General features: G+C 36.9%; 1 protein-coding gene across 5 annotated transcripts in view; it reads left to right on the plus strand.

Moving 5' to 3' along the window:
• The window catches only part of LOC120103961 (beta-glucosidase 22-like), a 36,774-nt gene extending 22,163 nt beyond the window's left edge, over window positions 1–14,611 (plus strand). For 4 of the 5 annotated variants that reach the window (XM_039124548.1, XM_039124546.1, XM_039124550.1 and 1 more), the window contains 6 exons: window positions 13,023–13,138; window positions 13,211–13,431; window positions 13,513–13,541; window positions 13,610–13,724; window positions 13,937–14,030; window positions 14,131–14,611. In XM_039124548.1, the coding sequence (XP_038980476.1) occupies window positions 13,023–13,138; window positions 13,211–13,431; window positions 13,513–13,541; window positions 13,610–13,724; window positions 13,937–14,030; window positions 14,131–14,359 (804 nt within the window). In that variant the 3' untranslated portion in view covers window positions 14,360–14,611. The remainder of the gene's footprint in view (window positions 1–13,022; window positions 13,139–13,210; window positions 13,432–13,512; window positions 13,542–13,609; window positions 13,725–13,936; window positions 14,031–14,130) is intronic. The other variant, XM_039124547.1, reaches the window with a different exon arrangement.
• The last annotated feature ends 1,710 nt before the right edge of the window (window positions 14,612–16,321 follow it).

Raw genomic sequence — 16,321 nt, forward strand, 5'->3', positions numbered from 1 at the left:
GTCTACTTGTAGTGAGATATAATAAAGATCCTATCATACCTCTATACATCTTTTGATCTACAGATTTACCTGATTCATCTTGGTCTAGTTTGCATGATGAGCTCATGGGTGTGCTGATTGACTTGTTTCCCTCCATATCAAACTTCTTAAGCATCTCCTTGATGTATTTAGCTTGATTGATGAAGATCCCTTCTTCAGATTGTTTGATTTGAAGCCCGAGGAAATAGTTCAGCTCTCCCATCATGCTCATTTCAAACTCACTCTGCATCAAGTCAGCAAATTCTTCGCAGAGGCGATTGTTAGTAGCACCGAAAATAATATCATCAATATAAATCTGCACTACTAACATATCTTTGTTTTTCTTCTTTAAAAACAGTGTTGTATCTACATTTTTCCTAGTGAACTCATGTTCTAGTAGAAATTTGCTAAGTCTTTCATACCATGCTCTAGGTGCTTGTTTCAAATCATAAAGTGCTTTGTTCAATTTATACACATGATTAGGGTATTGATGATTTTCAAAACCAGGAGGTTGTTCTACATACACCTCCTCATTAATATACCCATTTAAAAATGCACTTTTTACATCCATTTGAAATAATTTGAAATTCTTAGAGCATGCAAATACTAGTAACAGCCTAATTGCCTCAAGTCTAGCTACAGGAGCAAAGGTTTCATCAAAATCTATACCTTCTTCTTGATTATACCCCTTTGCTACTAGTCTAGCCTTATTCCTAATTACAATTCCATTTTCATCAAGTTTATTTTTATATATCCATTTGGTACCTATAATTGAATATTCAGAGGGTCGTTCAACTAGGTTCCATACCTTGTTTCTAGTAAATTGGTTTAGTTCTTCTTGCATTGCATTTATCCAATTTACATCTTTTTCAGCTTCTTCTATGTGTTTGGGTTCAAAATGTGAGACAAAAGCTAGATGGTTATTTAAGTTCCTAAGAGATGCTCTAGTCCTAACAGGTTGAGATGGATCATCTAAAATTAATTCCTTAGGATGCCCATGAGCATACCTCCAAGCCTTAGTCAGCCCATGATCCATAATAGCCTCTTGGCTTGATGATGCATTTCCAATTAATTTTTGTTCATCATCTTGTAATGTCATCTCATCAATCTTTTCTTCAAGAATTTCAGCATCATCATCAAGATCTACTCTCTTGCTAGAAGAGATATCACTAGAATCATCAAAAACTACATGTATAGATTCTTCTATAACAAGAGTTCTTTTATTAAAAACTCTATAGGCTTTACTAGTTGTAGAATACCCCAAAAATATACCCTCATCAGATTTAGAGTCAAATTTACCTAGATTATCTTTCTCATTATTATGAACAAAACACCTACATCCAAAGACATGAAAATAGTTTACTTTTGGTTTTCTGTTTTTCCAAAGTTCATAAGGTGTTTTCTTTATAATGGGTCTCAATAAAACTCTATTTAATATATGACATGAGGTATTAATGGCTTCTCCCCAAAAGTACTTAGGGAGGTTACTTTCACATAGCATGGTTCTAGCCATTTCCTCTAGGGTTCTATTTTTCTTTTCTACAACTCTATTTTGTTGTGGTGTCCTAGGTGCAGAAAAATTATGAGTTATTCCCTTTTTACTATAAAACTCATCAAATAAATGATTTTCGAATTCGGTTCCATGGTCACTTCTAATTGCTATGACTGAGGTATCTCTAGCATTTGTTACTTCCTTATGAAATTTCTTAAAAACTGAAAATGCTTGATCTTTATGAGCTAAGAACATGACCCAAGTATATCTAGAAAAGTCATCTACAATAACTAGACCATATTTATTTCCTCCTAGACTTGTGGTTCTAGTTGGTCCGAATAGATCCATGTGTAGTAGTTCTAGAGGTCTAGAGGTAGAGACACACTTTATGGATTTAAAGGAGTTCCTTGATTGTTTGCCATATTGACAAGCTTCACATATTTTATTCTTTTCAAACTTTAGTTTTGGCAAACCTATCACGGAATCTCTTTTAACTAGTTTTGAAATTGTGTCCATACTTGCATGACCTAACTTACGGTGCCATAACCAACTAGCATCATTATCCTTAGTTTCATTTACAACTAAACATGGGTTATGTTTGGCAAGATCCTCAAGGTCTACTACATACACATTCCCACGTCTTATTCCTTTAAAAACTAAACAATTGTCTTTTGAGTTGGTTATGATGCATAAGGATGGTTTGAACAAAACATCAAAACCTCTATCACACAATTGACTAATGCTAAGTAGATTATGTTTAAGACCATCAACATATCGAACATTATCAATAAAGGTTGAAGAGGTAATTTGTACTTTACCTATACCAATGATGTGACCTTGGTTATTGTCTCCAAAAGTCACAGCACCTCCCTTCTTAGCCTCAAGGGTGAAGAATTGGTCTTTGTCATCCGTCATGTGTCTTGAGCAGCCACTATCCAAGTACCAACAATTTTTGTCGACCTTGGCTGCAAGACACTCCTACACAAGCAAATCATACAATTTTAGGTACCCAAGTTTTCTTGGGTCCTTCATGGTTAGTAATGTTGGTTCCTTTTGGAACCCAAACTCTTTTAATTTTTCTTTTAGTTTTTTCTTTTCTATAATCACACACATTTGCTTTATGTCCTAATGTTCCACAGCAAAAACATGTTATTTTCTTAGTTTTACTTTTTCCTGCTTTAATAAAGAAATTACTAAGGATTTTTTGCTTATTTTTAGGTTTATACCCTAAACCAGCTCTATTGAACATAGCTCGTTGACTATTAAGTATCATTTCTAATTTTTCTGAGCTATATGTAAATTTTTCTACAAAAGGCTTGTACTTTTCAAGTTCTAGTGTCAATTTTTGTTTTTCTGTTTTTAGTCCATTTAGGTCTTTTGTGAGACTCTCTTTTAAGATTTGTTTATTGTTTTTAAGTTCTAATATTTCTTTGGTCAGCCTTTCGTTATCTTTAGTTAAGGTATTAGTCTTTTGAATTAAGATTTGGTTGCTTGTCTTAAGTTCTGAATTTTCTTTAATAATAACATCTTTATCCTTAATTAATGTATCATACTTACGGAGGTGAGTTTGGTTAGTTAGTTTTAATTCTTTGTTTTTAAGGTTTATTGTCTTATACTCGTCCATTAATTCATTGAAGGCATCATATAACTCATCGAAAGTAAAGTCTAAATGTGTTCCGGATGTTACCTCATTGTCGTTAGCCGTAAAACAAAGGTTGGTCTTCTCTTCTTGTTCCTCATCCGATGATGATGATGATGTGTCGGAGTCCGATAGGGTGGAGACAAGAACTTTCTTTTTCTTGTACTTACTCCCCTTCTTCAGCAAAGGACACTCAGCTCTGAAGTGCCCCGGCTTCTTACACTCATAACATCCAATCCCTTCATTTTCTCTTTCCTTACCTTTATCCTTGTGATAGGAATTTGAGGGGCCTCTCCTTTGATGAGAGGACTTCTTCCGGTTGATGAATCTTCGGAATTTTCTTACAAGGAGTGCCTCATCATCATCTCCCTCATTGTCTTCCTCTTCACTGCTACTGCTGCAAGACACATCTTTGTTAGTGGAAACAGATTTTAGTGCTATTACCTTTTTCTTGTGAGAGGACTCTTCTTCATTGTGTTGTTTCATCGTTAGCTCATGCGTCATGAGGGATCCAAGTAGCTCCTCGAGTGGCAGCTTGTTTAAATCCTTAGCCTCTTGGATTGCCGTCACCTTGGCTTCCCATGACCTTGGTAGACAACGAAGAATCTTTCTGACAAGCTCACTGTTAGTATAATTTTTGCCAAGGCTTTTTAGGCCATTGACAATGTCAGTAAATCTAGTGAACATGCAAGTGATTGTTTCATTAGAGTCCATCTTAAATAATTCATATTTATGAACTAATATATTTATTTTGGATTTTTTTACTTGATTTGTGCCCTCATGGGTCACTTCAAGTCTATCCCAAATCTCTTTTGCAGAAATGCAAGTAGAGACTCTATTGAATTCATTTCTATCTAATGCACAGTAAAGTACATTCATTGCTTTGGCATTTAGTTGTGCCTTCCTAATGTCATTGTCATCCCAATTCTTTTCAAGCTTGGGTATGGTGACACCCTCTACATAAATGGATGGGATGTATGGTCCATTTAGAATGGTGGTCCACATCTCATAGTCTTGGGCTTGGATAAATATTTTCATCCTAGCCTTCCAATATGAGTAGTCGGATCCATTAAAGAATGGAGGTCTATGTGTGGACTGGCCCTCAATGTGAGAAGATCCAAATGGGGTTGTCATTTTGATCTTTTACTCTTTGGGTAATAGAGTTCCCGCTCTGATACCACTTGTTGCCCAGATAGACAACCCAAGAGGGGGGGGGGTGAATTGGGTTTTAAAATAATTATTGCAATTAAATGGTTTGTGAAATACTAATTAATACTTTTTGCAAGTTGATTAATTAGATGCTATGTACAGTGAATGAAATGAAAGTAAAGACGACAAGGCAATCACAAACACAATGATTTTATAGTGGTTCGGAGCTAACCCTTGCTCCTACGTCCACTCCTCAAGCCTCACTTGAGAATTCACTATAACCCCTCGGATTACAGCCGGTTGTTTTACAAGCTCACAACCTAACTTGTTGTTTTACGAGATCACAACGAACTCGGTCGGTTTTCCCAGGCTCACCGACTAGAACCATCCGATTGTTTTTCCGGGATCACAATCAAACCCTTACACGTTGGTTTCAACCTAGGCTCACCAACAAACCTTTACACCCTTGATTCAATCCCCTGATTGAATCAAGTAAGGACCAAATGAATAGAAAAACAAACAGAAAAATACAGCTTCTAAACAAGCAGATATTCAGCAATATGAAATAGGAGAGAAGTTAAGAGCCCTCAAACAAGTTTATGATGATGTAGAGGAGGGCTTCTCGAACTCTGGGTCTCCTCTTGAATGTCTTGACGACTTGAAGGTTGAAGGAGACTTCTTTAATGCTGGAAAGAGTTGGTTGAATGGAGTTAATGGCCCTCTTCCTTCTTTTCCGTTGAAATCCTTTGGCAGATGAAGATTTCGTGTTTTCTTTGAAAGGAATATCACTTCTCTACCTTGCTACAGTTCTCTGTGGCTATTTAAGCCATTCCCCACGGAAACTAGCCGTTAGACACAATCTTCTAGCCGTTTTGCACATTCTGCACATCCTGACAATATTTCCGTTGGGATCGGAGTCGACTCGCGCGATCTGGAGTCGACTCGGCTGCAGCAGGAGTCGACTCATGCTTTTCTGGAGTCGGCTCGGCAACTGTTCCGGATTTGAATTAAAGTGCTCTTCTCGACTAGGAGTCGACTCGACTTAACCCGGAGTCGACTCTCCAAAGTCTGGAGCTGACCTGGCACTTTTGGAGTCGACTCATTCCAAGGAATCCATAGAGGTATTCTTCAACTTTGCTCACTCGAGTCGACTCAGAAATTCTGGGAGTCGACTCGGCGCTCAGAGTCTGAACTCCCGATCTTCTGTCTTTTGGCTCGTGCCGTCTTGGAGTCGACTCGGACTGTTTCGGAGTCGACTCGGCTCTCAGTATCCGAAAAACAGTCTTCTGTCTTTTTGGGGTAGCGCTGCCTTGGAGTCGACTCGAACTGTCTTGGAGTCGACTCGCCTCTCAGAGACGAAAATACTGTCTTCTGTCTTTTTGGGGTCGCGCTGTCTCGGAGTCGACTCGGGCTTTGCGGGAGTCGACTCGGCGCTCAGTGTCCGAAAGTTGCTCTCTGACTTTTGCCTTGTATTACACTGGGAGTCGACTCTCGCTTCCTTTGGAGTCGACCAGCCAACCATCGGAGTCGACTCGAGTTCCTCAGGAGTCGACTCGGCTCTCAGAGTCCAAAATAACTTCTCTGTCTTTCTGTCTGTAACTCCCTGGAGTCGACTCATACTACTCTGGAGTCGACTCGGCAAGCATCGGAGTCGACTCGCGCTCTTCAGGAGTCGACTCGTTGACAGGTTTTGAGTTGGATCTTTCTGTCTGTCTGTCTGTTCTCAGTTGGAGTCGACTCGTAAGGTACAGGAGTCGACTCGAGCCTGTGCCAGTGCTTCTGATACGCTTGGAGTCGACTCGTAATATCCCGGAGTCGACTCGAGTCTCAGACTTTGGTTCAAATTGACTTCTTAACTTATCCAAAATGTCTTGAACCAAATCTAGAGACACTTAACCATAAATTTACAAGAATTTCACTGAAACACTAGATTGAATTCATTAGTAAACATAAGATATACTCAAATGCTTTGAGCTCATCAAAATCAAATAGGGTTATAATCAATCACTCCACAATATACATGATTGTAATAGGGGTGAATGATCTGCGTGTGGCGAAAACAGGTATCGCATTTTTTAAATAAAAAATCTACTATAATGAATGTGTTGTTTGCGTGTATTGTGAATTTATAAAATAAATTGAATAATAAATATATGAATAAATAAATCTGACCTCAAATGAAGAATCAACTATGTTAGATCAAGGCTAGTGTTTGACACTATGTCCTTAAGACAGATTTCGCCCTCCACACAGGTGCTTTGGATCTCGTGAACGTCTGTCTCCCAGGATACAATGATCTTCACAAACAAAAGGAGCACACCAATTTGTTTGTACGGCGAACCAAAAACTGAGTTTTTGTACTCTCTTTGAATGAACTCACTTATGCTCTCTAAGAACTCTAGAATGAGAGAACTAGATGAATTGGAAAAATTTGGTGTTTAGAATGGTTGGAGGAAGGCTCTATTTATAGAGTTCATGGTGACTTTTCAGAATAGACACCAAGTGAAGAGACATGTCTTTTCTATTCAAATGAATAGACACATCCCTATGAATAGTTATGTCTTTCATGCTAATAGTCATGTCTTTTAAATGAAAAGATGCATCATACAAAGATGCAATGAAAAGATGCAACTCTTTTGAAGAGACATACCTCTTCTAAGAAGCACCCTTTCAAGTGGGTCATTTTGCAGCCTATTTTCTCATTCACCTATTATAGTCTAACAATCCTCCACATGAATAGAAAATTGGCTGAATGCATGTAAATGTTAATGCAGACACTTAAGAGAGTACATTGCGAAAAGATTCTGCATCGAGATAGGTAGCTTTTGGCCTTGAACCTTCTCTAGTGAAAGGCTATCGGATTTACTGGCTAAATAGTGAACAAGATGTCTTGAACTATTCAGCTGATTAAGTAAATCGAATCAAATAGACTTCACACAGTCTCTTTGCTAACACAGTTAGTTCTCATGATTGTGTTCATTTTGGCCCTGAACAACTCCTGGTATTCATGAGTGCTCTAGAGAATTCAGCCTTATAAAAATTCTCATAGAAGCAGCCCCTTCACACTCATATAGGTGACTCTTATTAGGAATATCCTGCTATATCCCACTTAGATTTTCAAGATATAAGAGTTCATTAAAAGCGAAGCTTACCCTTAATTATAAACGCTGCAGGCAGCACTAGTTAATCTTAGGAATAGGTTGGAGATTTTGTCTCCCTAGTGCTTATGTTAAGCCACACATAATTCGGTTGTCCCTTTGAACATAGATCTTGGGATCTCCAGTCAACTAGGTTGGGTTGCCATTATGATGACTCTTTAATTATAGGCTTTAATCCCATTCCCCTCGATGTGCAATTTACTTGCTCTCTAGTTAAACCTTTAGTAAGCGGATCCGCAAGATTCTCTTTAGACTTTATATAGTCTATCGATATAATTCCATTTGAGAGCAATTGTCTTATGGTATTATGTCTTCGACAGATATGTCGAGATTTACCATTATACATATTACTCTGTGCCCTTCCTATTGCTGATTGGTTATCACAATGTATACATATTGCTGGCACAGGTTTTGGCCATATTGGAATATCCTCTAGAAAATGTCGAAGCCACTCTGCTTCTTCTCCTGCTTTATCTAAAGCCATAAATTCAGATTCCATTGTGGATCTTGCAATACATGTTTGCTTAGAGGATTTCCAAGACACGGCACCACCACCAAGTGTAAATACATAACCACTTGTGGATTTTGTATCTTTAGTATCAGATATCCAGTTTGCATCACTGTATCCCTCAAGTACAGCTGGATATCTTGTATAGTGCAAACCAAAGTTTAGAGTGTATCTCAAATATCTCAGCACTCTAATAATTGCCTTCCAATGATCAACTCCAGGATTACTCGTATATCTACTCAATTTGCTAACTGAGTATGCTATATCGGGTCTAGTGCAATTCATGACATACATTAGACTACCAATTATACGAGAATATTCCACTTGAGAAATGCACTCTCCAGTATTTTTGGCTAAATGAAGGTTTATGTCAACAGGTGTTCTAGCTACATTGTTATCTTCTTTGTTGAACTTTTCAAGTATTTTCTCAATGTAGTGAGATTGAGATAATATAAGTCCATCAGATGTTTTAGAAATCTTAATTCCTAATATAACATCTGCAACACCTAAATCCTTCATGTCAAACTTACTTGATAGCATTCTCTTGGTAATTTTAATGATTTCATTATTACTACCCAGAATGATCATATCATCCACATAGAGGCAAACAATGACATAGGCTTGGCTATCATTTTTGACATAAACACATTTATCACATTCATTGATTTTAAATCCATTTGTGATCATGTGTTTATCAAATTTCTCATGCCATTGCTTAGGTGCTTGTTTTAATCCATACAGGGATTTAATAAGTTTGCACACTTTCTTTTCTTGTCCTGGAACAATGGTACCTTCAGGTTGTTCCATATAAATCTCCTCATTTAAATCACCATTTAGGAAAGCTGTTTTAACATCCATTTGATGTATTTCAAGGTTATACAATGCTGCAATAGCAATTAGCATACGAATGGATGTTATTCTCGTAACAGGCGAGTAGGTATCGAAATAATCAATACCTTCCTTTTGCTTGTAACCCTTTGCCACAAGTCTAGCATTGTATTATCAATTGATCCATCAGCTTTCATTTTTCTCTTGAAAATCCATTTACTACCCAAAGATTTACTTCCAGGTGGAAGATCTACCAATTCCCATGTGTGATTTTGCATAATGGATTCAATTTCACTATTAACAGCTTCTTTTCAAAAAGGTGCTTCAGGAGTGGACATTGCTTCTTTGAAGCTTTGAGGCTTATTTTCTAATAAATATGTTAGAAAATCGGGACCAAATGACTTTGCAGTCTTTGCCCTCTTACTGCGTCTAATTTCATTGCCTCTTTCTTTTTCAATGGACTCATGATCCATATCACTAGTTGCAACATCATAAGTTCTTTTATGAGAACTTGTATCACTTGTATTTTTGCATGGAAAAATATTCTCAAAAAATGATGCATTTCTAGATTCAATAATTGTATTGACATGTATTTCAGAAATATTAGATTTATGCACAAGAAATCTATAAGCACTACTATTATTTGCATATCCAATAAATATGCAATCAATGGTTTTAGGTCCTATTTTGCTCTTTTTGGGAGTAGGAACCAATACCTTAGCCAAACACCCCCACACTTTTAAATATTTGTAGGAAGGTCTTCTACCTTTCCATGCTTCATAAGGGATTTTGTTTGTTTTCTTATGGGGTAACTTATTGAGTATGTAATTTGCAGAAAGCAAAGCTTCCCCCCACAAATTCTGAGGTAATCCTGAACTTATCAACATAGCATTCATCATCTCTTTTAGAGTTCTATTCTTTCTTTCAGCAACACCGTTTTGCTGAGGTGAATAAGGCGTAGTAGTTTGGTGAATAATGCCATGTTCTTGACAGAACTTATTAAGCGGTGCATCATATTCACCACCTCTATCACTTCTAATTGCCTTAATGCTTTTGCTAAGTTGATTTTCAACTTTATCCTTATATTGGACAAACATATCTAATGCCTCATCTTTGCTTCTAAGTAAATACACATAGCAGTACCTTGTGCAATCATCAATAAAAGTAATAAAATACTTTTTTCCTCCTCTAGTTTGAATATTTTTCAAATCACATATGTCAGTATGTATCAATTCTAAAGGTTCAGTACTTCTTTCAATTGAATGAAAAGAGGATCTTGTTAGTTTTGATTCTATACAAGTCTCACATTTATTACTAGTATCAATATCAAATTTAGGCAATAAATCTAAACTTACCAATCTACGCATAGTATCAAAGTTAACATGTCCTAATCTACCATGCCACACATTTGAGGACTCAATAATATAAGCAGAAGATAAATTCTTATTATTAATAGATGGTACAATAGTCATTACATTCATCTTAAAGAGCCCTTCGCTCACGTACCCTTTGCCTAAATAAATTCCACCTTTAGTGAGTACAAATTTGTCAGACTCAAAAACCAACTTAAAGCCATTTTTGCTCAACAATGACCCAGACACGAGGTTCTTTCTAATATCAGGCACGTGCAGCACTTCGTTTAGAGTAAGTTCTTTTTCCGAAGTCATTTTCAATATAACCTTGCCCTTGCCTTCAACTTTTGAAGTGGCAGAATTACCCATGAATAGTTTTTCACCACTAACTGTTTCATAGGAGGTGAACATGTTCTTATTAGAACATATGTGTCGAGTAGCCCCAGTGTCTACCCACCATGTCTTGGTATTGGAAACCAAATTTGCTTCAGATATAACAGCAGAAAAAGTCAATTCTGCAACATTCGAAGCTAGCTTATCCACCTCGGTTATATTAGCTTGTGGAGACTTTTTCTTAAAATTCTCGTGCGCCTTTCGGTGGCGACAATCCTTAGCACGATGGCCAGGTTTGTTGCACACATAGCAATTTTCCTTGAACCTCTTTCTATTGCCACTCTTGGTATCTTGTTGATCATTATTCTTTCTTTTTCTTTTGTTGGTCTTGTGTCCCTCTTCCACCACATGAGCCTTGGACTCCATGAAATGGTTTCCAACCTTTTTCTCAGAATTTTGATTGTCTTCTTCAATTCTCAATCTAACAATCAAGTCTTCAAGTTTCATCTCCTTGCGCTTATGCTTGAGATAATTTTTGAAATCCTTCCAAAGTGGTGGTAATTTTTCAATAATTGCAGCCACTTGAAAAGACTCACTTAGTATCATCCCTTCAGCATGAATGTCAGGGATGATCACTTGGAGATCTTGAACTTGACTTATGACATCCTTGGAGTCGACCATTTTGTAGTCTAAGAATTTGCCCACAATGAACTTCTTTGTTCCAGCATCTTCCGTTTTGTACTTCTTGTCCAAGGATTCCCATAGTTCCTTTGCCGACTTGAGAGGACGATACACATTATATAATGTATTGTCCAATCCATTGAGAATGTAGTTTTTGCATAGAAAGTCAGAATGCTTCCATGCTTCTACAGTAGCCATAGTTTGAGCATTCTCTTCACCCTCGGCAGGAATAGGAGCTTCTTCACGAAGAACCTTCACAAGATTCAACGTAGTGAGATAGAACAACATATTTTGTTGCCATCTCTTGAAATCGTTCCCATTGAACTTTTCGGGCTTCTCTCCATGGCTCACATGTGAGGCAATGGGAATGGCGGTAGGCACCACATTGCTTGAACTTAAAGCCATCTCTAATTACTAAATAAATGAATAATCTCAAATTAGAATGAGTAATATCAAAATTTAGTTTGTCAAGTTAATGCAAACCAACAATGAACAAATTTTGCAAATAGAATTATAAAGTGTATATATAAAACTATTTGCAAATAATTAAATAAATACAAAATCACAATATACACAATATAAAAAGTGTAAATCTGTCTTAAGATTGTTGTTTGCGTGTATTGTGAATTTATAAAATAAATTGAATAATAAATATATGAATAAATAAATCTGACCTCAAATGAAGAATCAACTATGTTAGATCAAGGCTAGTGTTTGACACTATGTCCTTAAGACAGATTTCGCCCTCCACACAGGTGCTTTGGATCTCGTGAGCGTCTGTCTCCCAGGATACAATGATCTTCACAAACAAAATGAGCACACCAATTTGTTTGTACGGCGAACCAAAAACTGAGTTTTTGTACTCTCTTTGAATGAACTCACTTATGCTCTCTAAGAACTCTAGAATGAGAGAACTAGATGAATTGGAAAAATTCGGTGTTTAGAATGGTTGGAGGAAGGCTCTATTTATAGAGTTCATGGTGACTTTTCAGAATAGACACCAAGTGAAGAGACATATCTTTTCTATTCAAATGAATAGACACATCCCTACAAATAGTTATGTCTTTCATGCTAATAGTCATGTCTTTTAAATGAAAAGATGCATCATACAAAGATGCAATGAAAAGATGCAACTCTTTTGAAGAGACATACCTCTTCTAAGAAGCACCCTTTCAAGTGGGTCATTTTGCAGCCTATTTTCTCATTCACCTATTATAGTCTAACAGAATGTTCAAAAGATATTAGTGACTACAAATTTAAAACGGGATGGCTCTCATCTCTTCATTGATTATCTAAAGAATGTTTTGTTCAGGTCATAATCTCTCCAGGAAAATGCTCTACTCTAATGATACCAAATTTGGTACAGCATCGAAAACGCCACAAGCAAGTCATTGAAATGTTGTATTTAACCTAGAGTAATGTATCATAACAAAAATTGAAGACATCTACTTGTTAAACACCTTGAAATGCAAGGCTAAATATGACCATTAACCTATAACTTTTATTCTGCCTATAACTATGACTAACGAACTTTAAGAGCCTAGTAATTTGGTTAGCTTTTAGTTTTCATTCCTTGCCATTCAAACCCACTGCACAAAACATCCTTATAGCATTAGCTTCTATGAATTTTGTTCTCACAGATTCTGAGTGAGGTTCCTTCCTTTCTATCCTAGTTCAAAGTCAATATTTATGAAGAATTTTCAGTTCATGCATACAGCACTATGTAGTTTTACTCAGTTCTTCTTGACAACACTATCATTTTATTTGAACAATATCCACATAATAGTCTATCAAATTTCATTAAAACTGCATGCTTTAGATCAAGAAAGAAGGGAGGCAATGCTGCTGACATCCTTAAATTCAGGTTATGCAAAATGGCTGGATAGGCTTGAATGTGTATACTTTCTGGGCTTATGCATTTACAAACTCCACAGCAGATGTTCAAGCAGCCCAAAGATCATTAGACTTCATGATAGGCTGGTAAGGGAATAGCATGTATAGTACCCACACTGATATGGATATAAGCAGCTGACCTCCTAGCATCCACTTCAGGATCATAAATCCCCTAGTATTTGGAGACTACCCTGAGGTCATGAAGAAAAACGCTGGTTCAAGGCTACCATCCTTCAACAAATACCAGTCCAAACAAGTGAAGGGTTCATTCGACTTTGTTGGTCTGAATCACTATTTTTCGGCATATGTCAGTGATAACTCCAATGGTTCCAGGACAGATCTTCGAGACTACAATGCAGATATCTTTGCAAAATTCACAGGTTTGGTTTCCTTGCATTGGTAATAGGCTGATGGAGACTATGTGGACTGTACTCTAACCAATGGCTGATATCTCATTGCAGTATCAAAGAATATAACACCCACTGATCAGGTAAAAGTGCAAATGATTCCTTTATTGAATGCTGGTTACTAGTTCACTGCTTCTTGTGGCTGACTCAGGTGTTAAATCAGCTTATCCCAGTTCCTGCACCAGCAGATCCACAAGGGCTGGAATATATGTTGGAGTATCTTAAAGAAGCCTATGGAAATCCTCCCATTTATATCCAAGAAAATGGTCAGTCTGCTTCCAAGGTCACGAGGCACCTCCTAAAATCTTCAACTTTTCAAAAATCAAACAGTTGTTAAAATATGTCCTGGAAAACCTTTTTTTGAAGTTTTTATACCCTCATAAACCATACTTTTTGAATGTGTCAACCACCCTAAGTGTCTGAGGTGATGCTTGAATGTCTGATGTCTATGTCTGCAACAATGCATTTTTGCCATCAGGTTATGGAGTAGGAATATTCAACGACACAATCCATGACACTGCCAGGATAGATTTCTTGAGTGGCTTCATTGGAAGCACTCTAGATGCTGTCAGGTAACGCTGCTGTCTTGATGATATACACTACAAGCCACCAAAACAAAAAGTAGGAAAACTTATGTTGTAAACCTTTTAAGCACCTTGTTCATTTCTGCAGGAATGGATCAGATGTGAGAGGATACTTTGTGTGGTCATTTTTAGATGTATTTGAGCTCTTGGCTGGGTATAGATCACGCTTTGGGCTCTACTTTGTGGATTTTGATGATGAGAAGCGTGAAAGGGTTCCAAAGCTCTCTGCCTTTTGGTACTCCAACTTCCTCAAGAAGAAGCAAGATATGAACATAGAAAGGACTGGTCTAAATGGCACATCTCATGCTCAGCAATGAGACTGCTTCAGATTATCCCTTTTGGCCTACAATGGAGAGCGAGAAGACAATGCACACAGCTACCTTCTGCCAAATCAGATTAGGCGTGATGTGCACTCCCTAAATGGCTCAGTAATTCAAAGTTATGAGATTAATAAGTTATAATCAGCGGGCAAAGTTACAATCTAGTTGCATGTAAATGTTCAGTAAGCTATTTCAGTTTCCATGCAGTGGCATTTGAGCTATCAATGCACTTCTTCCCTTCTATTTTCAGACCAGTTATTCTTGTGACAGGACAACATATCTTTTCCTGACGCCTAGAATCATTTTCAGTCATTTGTCTGTTAAACATTTTGACAGAGACTTGGGGAAGCCTTGCAGAACAAAACTTTTTTTAAAAAAAAAAGAATTGGTGGGTTATATCCAATAAGTATAGCATCTATCGGATATGGAAAAGAAACCCCAACCATAAGTATAATATTTTGATTTCCTACACTAATAATTGGAACCCCAACCTCATAGGTTTGAGATGCTGAAACTATAGAGGATTGATGCTTAGATCATGGAATGGTTCTCACACCAGTGTTTATCTCATAATTCAAAGAAGAAACAAATTTTTTTTGCTTTCCTTCTCCACCAATAATGCAAATGTAAACATATATTCTATTCCATCCGAACATAACACATCTGCACACAATTCCCACAAGCATTTTACATGGCCAAGTCATATGTCATAGTGCCACTCTGTGGAATCTCTTGGCTCATTTGATGTCAAGATTTTGGCTGTGGTCGCCAAGAGTGGAAGCTTATACTGATCTACACTCTAATATAAATTAAAAAAATTAAAAGAAAAACTTTACATAGGACAAATGATAACAAAGTAATGAAAAACATGTCAAAAGTCAGATCAGATAAAAGGGGATATATTAATAAAAAATGTTCTTTTTTGTTTAGTTTACTCATCCTTAGTTTTAAATATAATTTTGTCATGCAAATAGGTCTCTAAAATAATAATCATAACAAAAGTGCATACACTATTTGACATATCTGTCTTGTACCATGCCCAACAATATTCTTCCGCATGCCTTTGTTTTGGCATTATGCTAAATTTAACACAAACAGTCAAAACTTTTGTTCTACCCCAAGCACAGCATTTTAAAAATATAAGAGCCCTTTTAACAAGTTAAGATGCCATCAACTCATATACAAATCTCAATTTAATTATGTTTCTGATTCTATTCAAGCACCAATATTTTTTCAAGCTCAAATCCATAATTCCAGCTACAGAAACAGCTTGCTACAAGCCCGGTATTGTCCAAAATACCGCAAAGATATCTGACAAATTAATGACAAATTATAGAAATCTCAAAGTTTTTGGTTGTACAGCTTATGTACACCAAAGTGAAGGAAAGCTTGAGCCTAGATCTCTAAAATGTGTGTTCTTAGGGTACCCAGAAGGTGTTACAGGGTACAGATTATAGGTGAAAGATGCTCCTGGGGTTAAGATCATTATTAGTAGATATGTAATCTTTAATGAAAATGAAATGCTTTGTTTGAGGACTAACAATGCAGGTAATGAGGCTAAAAGTACAGAGAGGAGTATGTCCTCACCAGACAAGGAGTATTTTGAGTTTGAGGTGGAGTTTCCATCCTAAATTGACTACGAGCACCAAGTATCTCAACCTGGTGTTACTGAAGATCCACCCAATAACCAAGGAACCATAGAATTTAGTTCAGCTGGAGCACAGGATCAGGTGGAGTTGAGAGCAGATGGATCAAGATCAGTCTTGAACTACCAATTATCTAGAGATAGAACTAAGAGGGCTATAAAACCACCTGTTAGATATGGTTTTGCAGATTTGATCTCTTATGCCCTTATGACTGCCTCAGAGATTGAAGAACAAGAGCCAACTTCTTACAAGGATGCTGTTGAAAGTAAAGAGTCCAAGAAATGGATTGTAGCTATGATTGAAGAGTTGGAAT

Source organism: Phoenix dactylifera, chromosome 3 (assembly GCF_009389715.1).
Source record: "Phoenix dactylifera cultivar Barhee BC4 chromosome 3, palm_55x_up_171113_PBpolish2nd_filt_p, whole genome shotgun sequence".
NCBI lineage: Eukaryota > Viridiplantae > Streptophyta > Magnoliopsida > Arecales > Arecaceae > Phoenix > Phoenix dactylifera.